Source organism: Alosa alosa, chromosome 1, assembly GCF_017589495.1.
Source record: "Alosa alosa isolate M-15738 ecotype Scorff River chromosome 1, AALO_Geno_1.1, whole genome shotgun sequence".
In the NCBI taxonomy this organism is placed as follows: domain Eukaryota; kingdom Metazoa; phylum Chordata; class Actinopteri; order Clupeiformes; family Clupeidae; genus Alosa; species Alosa alosa.
Window position 1 is genome coordinate 8,588,937 of NC_063189.1, and position 9,439 is coordinate 8,598,375.

A 9,439-nucleotide genomic window follows, 5' to 3' on the forward strand; every position below is an offset into this window, starting at 1 on the left:
CATGATTCTCACAGCACTTTTCCCCTTGTCCTGTGTAGAAGATAAGTGATGGCATCGTCCACGCCCACTTTCTCCTGGTATGCAAACTGTAACGGGTCTAGTGCATGGCGTACCTGGGGTCTGAGCATACCTAAGCATACCTGAGTTGGGGAATAATTGATTATTGAATTAAAACTAGGAGCAGATTCAGTGAGTGTCCTATAGGCCAAAGTGAGAGATTTAAATTGTAGAATGGAGGGAGACATGAGAGAGTTGGCCTAGTTGAGCAGAAAACAGTTATTACAGGTGCAATCAGTTTAATTGCTCTTTGAGGGGGGCTTGAGCAGCTGGCAGTTGCAAATCAGTTTAATTAGCCCTTTATGTATACTCTTTTGATGTCATAGTGCCAATGCAAAGTCTATGGGGGAAAATAAGCGTGTTTTTTTGTTAATATCTCAAATGAAAAAGACATTGCTCAGGTGTCCTTTTCAAGAGGCCTACGTAAAGTTTGAACGAAGTTTCTACGTTTAACGGTTGGAGCTGAATTAGACGCAGAACGTTTGGTTAGGAGAATAATAATAATAAGAAGAATATAATTATAATAATGAATTGATCATACTTCATTAAAATGCAAATGTTTAGAAAAAATGTCAACGCTCACTACAAATCCCATGGATCTTTGACGAATGGTCACTTTCATTATTGTCCGACAGGAACAAGTGACTCATAGCTGTCTAGTTCTCACAGTTCTCTGCCGTCCAGAGAATACAACGGGAGCTACTGTGTCGGCCTGTTCTGTTCGCAGCTTCAAATTCAGCAGTGTATGAGAAGGTAGGCCAAGTCACTGTCAGTCAGACAAGCCTATATGTATTTCAATCGTTACAAATAGTTCATAATCTCCAACTTACTGTCTCTCGTGGGTAATTATGTTTTATGAGTAAAATGTTTTGTAGACTACAGCCGTACAGCGTTGCATTATTGAGAAATATGCGTTAACCTTGCTTTAGATAACGTAAGCCTTGATGCATATAACCTGGAAATATGTAGCTATACAAAAAGGCAATTTGGTGGATATACAATAAAAGCACCACTAGCAGTGGAAGGCTAATGTAACGTAGCCTAGCCAGCCAGCAGCTAGCTGTTCCCTGTGTCTGTGCGATGTTGTTTGTTTTGTGTGTGACATCGTTATGAACTCGACCTGATCTTCTCCGCCATGGGAAACGGCTGCAGTGTTGTAGAGATGTGTATTCCTCTGCGCTTGTTTTCATCAAGTTACATAGTTTGGTTCAATTGTTGTGATCGCGATTCACTTCTCCTTATTGCTAAATAGAGGTATATCGGTAACTGCTCTCATCATTATCATTACCTTATGACTGTTTGATAAACAGGATGTAACGTTAGTTAAACTTAATGTAGAATGCAATCTGGGGCCTGTCAAACTTTTGAGTCCCCTTAATGGTTTAAGGTGCAACACCTTGGGCCTAATGTAACGTTTGGCACACAATGTTAGCTAGTCATTCGTAGGTCAGTTACTTTTTCACTTCCTCAATGATGTCATTTTTGATAAGCAAGTCACATGCTGTAGTCCTATTTTCCATGCAATAGTTCTATATTTTAAAAACAATATTGTCGTCAAGAAAATATCGTTTAGTTTCAAATACAGTTTTGATATAGCTTTTAGCAGGCCTAATTGGTGGAGGAAGTGTGAAATGGATTTCTCTTGGCAATATTAACCAATTGGTTTAGGTTGTGCTCATGTGGCATACAACAATACCATGATTTATATGAGATAAAAACACACATGGGTGTGATTTATAATTGAACTTCATTTTGGCAGTGACACGACCACATTTAAGGACAAAAAAGGAAACTAAATGTGTCATCCACAAACTTTCTGCATGCATAATTTTAAGCATTTGTATCTTGAACTTTCCCCATAAACGGGTGTCTATTTATACCCTGGGAATTGATATAGTCTACCCTATTTACTTGGCTGTTACCCAGTTCTTTCTGTCCAAGTAGAGTACTGCTGGAGGAGTGAGTGATTCTGTTGCAATACTTAGCCTACTGTTACTTTACCATCTGGCTTAGTCTCAGAGCCACATACATACATATGTCTGGGAACAAATGTGAGTCGGTATGGTCTTAATATGAGTATACAGTAAAAGCCAACTCAACGCCTGGTGATGGGTCAATGTATCATTTTAGATTTAAGCAAAGTTAAATGTTGCCCATGCATTTATAGGCGCGTGACCTTATACTCTCTGGAACATAGTGAATTTAATGTCTATTGTCCACAGGAACAGAAAACTCAAGTTTCCCTAGCCCCCCTTGGTTACAGTACAGTGGTCACCACCTGTATAATGTTTAATGAGAATGTATGCGTTGGTTGTTTCTTCCCTGTGTCTTCAGAAGAGGTGTGACAAATGATGGCACCCCAGTGCTGGCCTCTGCTAAACTGATCGTGAGTACCGGGTTCGGTTAAGTGTTGGATTGGGCGTGGTCAGTCATGGATAGCCAGTGCAGCAGCAGTGTGGATTCTCGAGTCACCCCCAGGGTCCTGAGCTCCATCAACTCGACCCACATGGAGTCTTACGAGCTGGGAGAGAAGAAATGCATCTCTGATGTGAGGAGGACCTTCTGCCTCTTCGTGACCTTTGACCTGCTCTTCGTCACACTGCTGTGGATTATAGAGCTGAATGTAAGCACCAGGATCACACTACGATGCCGCCAGTTTCAGTGTGGAAACGCCTAAATCTAATCCTTGACCTTTAGACATTTTTTAGTAGAGAAAAACCTCCAGACACAATGGGCATATTGATTTGGAGACTTTAAAACTGCCTTGATTGACTTACTTTGCTCTTCAAATAAAAAAAAAAGATTGGCATTCACATCAGGTCAAAGTCCAGATGAATAATTGCATGGCGTTTAAAAGTAGCTATTCTCTAACTTGCATATCCTGTTATGTCCTAAACTTTTTAGGAGTTTTAATGTTTGATGATGGTAGTATATCTTCTGATGTTCTTGAAAGCCTAATTATAGTGAATGCCTGCATCAAAATCAATCTATAGATTAATTGACCAGATTAAGACTACAAGCCTGATCAAGGCTCAAACCTGACCAGATTAAGACCACAAACTCTGTTCTATCTCTCCCCCTCTGCCACAGGTGAATGGGGGTATCCGAAACCAACTGGATAAGGAAGTGTTGCACTACGACTACCATGCATCCTTCTTTGACATATTTGTGAGTGTAACTTAACAATGAATGCCTATTCAGTCTTCCCACTGTCCCTCTGTCCCTGACATGGGCACATGCTGACCTCTCTGCACTCTGTCTCCTTATAACTTTTGATGTCGTCTCCCTGCAGGTCCTTGCTGTGTTCCGCTTTGCGTCCCTGATCATGGCGTATGCTGTGTGTAAGCTGCGCCACTGGTGGGCAATAGCGGTAGGTTTGCCAGTTCCCTTGTATTTTGTGCAGTGAGCACACTGACATGCTAGAGGGCAGTGTCACCCTTCTAGATCAATTTTTACAGAAAGGATATATATTGCCAATGCAAATTTAATTAAGGCCAGGTGTATGTTTGTTTTATTTTTAGAGGTATCATTTGTATTTTAATATTTTTATCCACCTCAACAGACTTAGTGGAATAATGTGCTGCAGAATGTAGTGGAATTCTGTATTATAGATGTTCCATTGACTCGTTTGAAGAATTACTTCACTGGAACCTATCGTGGTCTTCTGATTTTCCTACAGATCACGACAGCCATCACCAGTTTTTTCCTGATTGTGAAAGTCATTTTATCAAAGGTATTAGGCTGCTATTTCTTTTAGTTGTTATTGCATTGTTATGTCATTGCATTGCTGTGCTATTGTAATTTTCCTTTGACAATACCACTTGGTCATGTTATTCAGTAGCACAATGCAATCCGTCTGCACAAGTCCCTTGTAATTTATTGTACAAATTATTTCACACACACACACTGTGCCACACTGTACCAACTGGCATTAGTGTGTACATACAGCATTTAAATAACTCTCTCTCTTTCTGTCTCTCCCTCTCTCTCCCTCCCTCTCCTCCATTCTCTCTTTCTCTCTACTCTGTTCCCTCTCCCTTGGCGACCTCTAGCTCCTTTCCCAGGGTGCCTTTGGCTACCTGCTGCCCATTGTCTCGTTCGTGCTGGCCTGGATAGAGACCTGGCTGCTGGACTTCAAGGTGCTGCCACAAGAGACTGACGATGAGAACAGTAAGTTCCCAAGCCCAGAGACAACTCAGACACACTCACACTCACTCACAGTCACGCTCTCCCCCACACATGCACGTACGTTCGTACATGCTTGTGTAACGGATGCCAGCTAGCTTAGTTGTGCTTGTGGAACGTTGGTAAACCTCACTCCCCGACGCCTCAAAAGTGCTGCTGGCATGCGAGCCAGTAGCCTGGGCTATTGGCTCAATTGTTAGCGCACTCGCCTCCCGATCCGAGGTGCTGCTGTTTCGCGGGTTCGAGTCCGAGCGTGTGCAGGGCTGAATCGCGCAGGTTCAACACAACGCAGGTTACACTTGCATACACCCCAACACATTACTCAGCCACAGCCCCGAGTTTAGTGGGTACCCCATATTCCATCAGAAATCGGACTGATATCTTCTTTACCTAAATATTGGTCATTACCATAATGATGAGAGAGACCAGCGACCAGAATCACAGACTGTACCTTTTAATATTAACTGATTTAAACCATGTCACAGTAGTGTCTGATGTGGCGGTTATTTCCTGTAGGGTATCTGTCTGCGCTGGACGCTGCAGAGAGGGCTCCACTCATGCATCCAGGCCCCATGTCTGATGGACAGTTCTACTCGCCGCCGGAGTCTCTAGCAGGTGAGCTCCCTTGGGCACAGCTGAGACAGCCGCTCGGGTAGGAAACTGGGAAAGCCTAACGTTTTCCATTATTCCTTTTCAAAGAAGGAACACTACAGAATAGGCTCCTGTTATTTTCTTCAGGTTGAAGCTCACAGTTCTCCCTTCCAAATGGTTTGCAGAGTGGTTTCAGTGGGTTTTAATTGTACTTACATTCTGTAAGATGAACTGCTAACACTTAACACCCAGAAACTTCCCTGCAGTTATCATGAAATCTGGTGTATTTTTTTTACTAATGCCATACTGTAAAAAGTACTTGTTCAGATATGAATATAACAGCATGTGACCCATATGATAGAGCAGTGTGGTTCTTAATAGGACTGGCTTTGGGACCCACAATTTCCCATGTTCATTTAGTCGCGACCCATATATATATTTTTAGCTTTCAAGCCAACGGATACAGTGAGCTATATGATACGATACACAAAGTGCCTGTAGGCCTACTTGTTTGGAACATGCTGATGTCTTCAACTGAAGTCTTCAACTCCTGGTGTCACCTTTCAAAGTACTCGACAGGTTTGCTTTTGACAGAGGTACTTAGTTTCCATGTAGCATTTTTGTTTTGATGGTTTCATGCTCTCACGTGCCAGCAATTCACTGCACACCACACACTGGGGTTTCAGTCTCATTTTGTCCTCAATTTAAGTGAATCCATGTCCTACTTCAAATATTCAGGGTCATAGCCTACTTACATATACCACTAAAGTGATGTCTAACATGACCTGTCACATTAACATTGTCTATGTCCATGGCAACGACTCGCATACAAATAAAGTCTATCAAAATAAAGGTCCGATATTGCTATATATATATGGCTTTTCTATAAGCCGATATCCGATATATATATATATATATATATATATATATATATATATATATATTTTTTTTTTTTTTTTTTTTTAAACCCACAAGCTCCGTGACCCACCCAGAACGGTTCCGCGACCCACTTTTGGGTCCCGACCCACCAGTTAAGAAACGCTTAGTGGACACAGACATAGTTTTGAGGATATTTACAGTATATGAACATAATTGAGCTATATAAGAATATATTGTGGCCCACACAGCCTTCCTTGCTTGGCCATGGGATGGTGATACCCTCTTTGGTGCTTCAACATGTTCAAGCAGCGTCCATTTAGTAGCATTACTATAAATGTGATTACTGATATGCTGTCTATAGTTGCATGTTAGCTGCAAGTTACTAGTCATATTACATAACGGAAGTCCAGATACTGGAAATGTGTTTAAAAGTTATTATATTGGAGTGATTGCCAAGCAGCTTTTATTGCTGAATTCTAACATTTATGTCATTTATAAGCGTGGTTACACTTGAAATGTGTTTAAAGGTAAAAGAGAGCGAAGAGTGTTGTTAAAGGCTGCATTGTAATGACTGCTTCTAGTTTGACTGCTTATGGGTAATTTCCTCCCATATCAGTGACCTCTGATGATGATTTGAAGCAAATTGACTGAATAGTCTCTATACTCATGGACATGCATTTTATTCATTGTGTAGTAATTATTTTGTCCCTTTGCTGTCTTTAAACAACTATTCTGTTACGGTTAGAATATTTTTGTAGACCGCGTAGGAGTGCAGGTGCAGTCATCTCTCAGAGATATTTATCTATCTGACGCTCAGTTCGGGGAAAAGAAGCGTTTCACATTACGCACACAGGTTCTTAGAAACATCCTGTCATGTACCTCAAGGGCATATATTCATAATTAGTGTGTGAAAAATATTATTAATATAGTTCTATTAATAATCTTCTCTGTATGATTCCACTGTGTGAATTTGACTTCCAACCAGATGTATTTATTCATTTTTAGATTCTGATGATGAGTTGCTGGATGAGGATAAACACGACCCTGAAAAGCCCATTATCTAACAGGTATATAAGTCCATATGTAAATTTGGTATGGAAGTAATATTGTATTATATTAGTACTATCTCAAGAGTAATCTGAATTGGGAGAAACCGACATTGCAAAGTGCAGAGTTTGCAGTGTGTTTTCTATGTTTTCAAATGTTTTTTATGTTCTTGTCTCAAAGAATGTATTTACAAGTTGTAAATATTAGTATAAGGAGTATTCATCATTACAATTGAACTACAGCATTAGTTTAGTTTTAGCCACACCTTGCATACATGTTTGAAAGCTATGTTGTCAATCATATTAAAATGATCACACTTAACTTTAAAACAGATTTTAAAGCAAACTCAGTATACTGAAATATTTAATATATTTCCCTTAAAGATAATAGATATTTATTGTACACGAAAAATGCTAAACTCTTGTTTATCACAGTTGAATAATCATTTGAGTCAATATTTAAAAATGAGATAAGAGCATATTTTTTATACACTTCCATAGTGGATGTTTTAAAAAGAAATGCTGAATCTGTGTTCTTGCTTTCATTTAATAGAATGAGAGCTTAAAAACAACTTAAATGTGCCTTAGTCAGAACCTCCAGGATTTAGCCATTTGTATTTTTCATGTATTCAAGGAAATTAATTTCCCACAATTGCAGTTGCAATTCATGGAATGTCTGCTTTATTTTGATTATATGTGACTCCTGGTAAGATATTTATTTAGGAATTCTCACAGGACATGTTATGCAAACTTCATAGCACATAGTTGTGTGCATCACATATCATAGCACGTTCTCATATCATATTTCTGCTCTGTTACAGGAACTCACCGCTGCATGGCATAAACACATGCTGTGGACAGCATACTGGTGTCTGCTGACCCTGAAGCTGAGCAAACTCTCATACTTTCCACTGTTCCCACCAACGCTGTCTGACTGGGAGGATGGGGGGGGGGAAACCAGCCACGGGCCCACCACCATTTTTTTTATCAATCCCTGGTCCACTCGTCTCATTCCACAGAACAAACGTGTGAAGTGCTTTATGACTGAGACCTTTTGGCTAAAAAGGGCTATCAGATAGTATTCAGATAATTTTCTAAAAAGTTTTTTTTTTGTGCTGTACACACACAGCCTGGAGATTGGTGGCCGTCGCGGTTTGGGAGTGAAGGATTCTGGGTCGGCTCTGTGCCTGTAATATATGCTCTGCTTGCTCTGCCCTGTACCCACATGCACACTCACGGCTCCTAATCTTTACTGCAGAAAGACTCAAATCAGCTGCAGCACTCCCCTGATTATGTGTCAAAATCTGACTGAGACATCGTATCTTGATGGGCCTCAGGAAGAGGTGCTATTAGTATGCACAGTCATGTACAATATAGCACCCTGTCACATGTATTTTTTGTATTTGATTGTCGCATGGCAGGCAGATGAGGCAGCCCCCTGGAAAAGGTGCTCTCGTGTCATCTATGTTTTATGAACGCATTCACGTACTAGTGAAGGACTTTACAAGTAGTCGCACTGAAGTTTGTTCACAATGAAGATATAAGGGGCTCAAATAACTGGGCACCAATCAATATGCTCTTAACATATGATGTGATGTATTTTTACGCATGAACATGTGATCTGTGATTGGTTTGTTTTTTTATGTTGCTGCTTGATATATGAATGTTTTGTTAAAAAACAAAAAACAAACAACAACTCTGCTCTTGCTGAGATGATGACACCACACAAAGAAGAGCTGTGGCAGGCTTCACCGGGCCTGGATCTATAGAACTGCAGCAGTAACCATGTACCTGCTAATAAGGATGCACGCACTGTGTGCAGGTTGGGGATCTCTTGTTGCTGTTTGGGGTGGGGGACAACCACTTGTGACATCACCACCTTCGAAAATGAAATGTATGTTGTCTTTTTATTTGCCATAATAAATATATAGTTGATTATTTTAACAAATATCTGGGGAGAGTTTTTGAACATGCACATTGCACCATCTAAGGATCTGTGCAGACTTTATGGAATGTCTCTTGGTTGATGTGGTATATGTGTGCAACAGTTAAAGGCAGTTAAAGTTAATACACATTGATTGTAAAAGATACAAGCAGTTTACATCTGCGTACCCATACGGTTGTGTAATCTGGACTGTAGTCATGGGATTACAGGTGTTTGTGGGAGACTGAGAGGAAGAAAGCCTGATAGGCCTGATAGGCCTGATATAAAAATGATTTCCCTCCAACTTTCACCTTTTGTCAGTTATGCAGTTTGGGCAAGAGGCTGAGTTCAAGTCAAATCAGGCATTCATGTTTTGCTCTTGTAGGTGGTGCACTTTTGCACTGACCACCTTACCCACAAGTAATAGTGCAGATGCAAGGCAGGCTAACAAAAACAACCTCCACCATCGCACCAGCGTGCATGCAATCAAGCTGTGGTTAAACTGTTGCACTTTTTTCCAGTAAGTGCTGTCTTAGTATCATGTGCACATTAACCACATGTTCCTACCACAGTGTCTGTAGAGCGGCTGAAGTTTCAAAAGCTCATGTGCTAATTTTTGTACCATACAAAGATTAATACGTCTGATTAGACAAATGTAGCAACTGTGCACATTATGTACAATTGCATAAGAGTGAAACATCTCTGGACCTGTGAATGTCCAAGTTGTGCATTTTCATTTGTGGGACTGAGTGCTACA

At 40.5% G+C, this 9,439-nt stretch overlaps 1 protein-coding gene across 2 annotated transcripts; it reads left to right on the forward strand.

Annotated features, from left to right (window-relative positions):
• Positions 1–702: 702 nt before the first annotated feature.
• stard3nl (STARD3 N-terminal like) lies at positions 703–8,702 on the forward strand. Of its 2 annotated transcripts, none has more exons than XM_048269969.1 (9): positions 703–810; positions 2,392–2,680; positions 3,148–3,225; positions 3,350–3,427; positions 3,737–3,790; positions 4,110–4,227; positions 4,759–4,857; positions 6,718–6,779; positions 7,580–8,702. In XM_048269969.1, exons 2-8 carry the CDS (start codon positions 2,489–2,491, stop codon positions 6,774–6,776), a joined length of 678 nt encoding a protein of 225 aa, XP_048125926.1. In that variant the 5' UTR covers positions 703–810; positions 2,392–2,488; the 3' UTR covers positions 6,777–6,779; positions 7,580–8,702. The 2 variants fall into 2 exon arrangements, with proteins under 2 accessions (XP_048125926.1, XP_048126009.1); XM_048270052.1 differs by having other exon boundaries at positions 705–810; positions 2,395–2,680.
• Positions 8,703–9,439: the final 737 nt, after the last annotated feature.

Bases quoted from the DNA above. Each gene is read 5' to 3' on its own strand.
- stard3nl (XM_048269969.1), top strand. From the start codon at position 2,489: ATGGATAGCCAGTGCAGCAGCAGTGTGGATTCTCGAGTCACCCCCAGG. The intron at 2,681-3,147 runs GTAAGCACCAGG...CCTCTGCCACAG, and splicing joins TGTGGATTATAGAGCTGAAT to GTGAATGGGGGTATCCGAAA. The intron at 4,858-6,717 runs GTGAGCTCCCTT...ATTCATTTTTAG, and splicing joins GCCGCCGGAGTCTCTAGCAG to ATTCTGATGATGAGTTGCTG.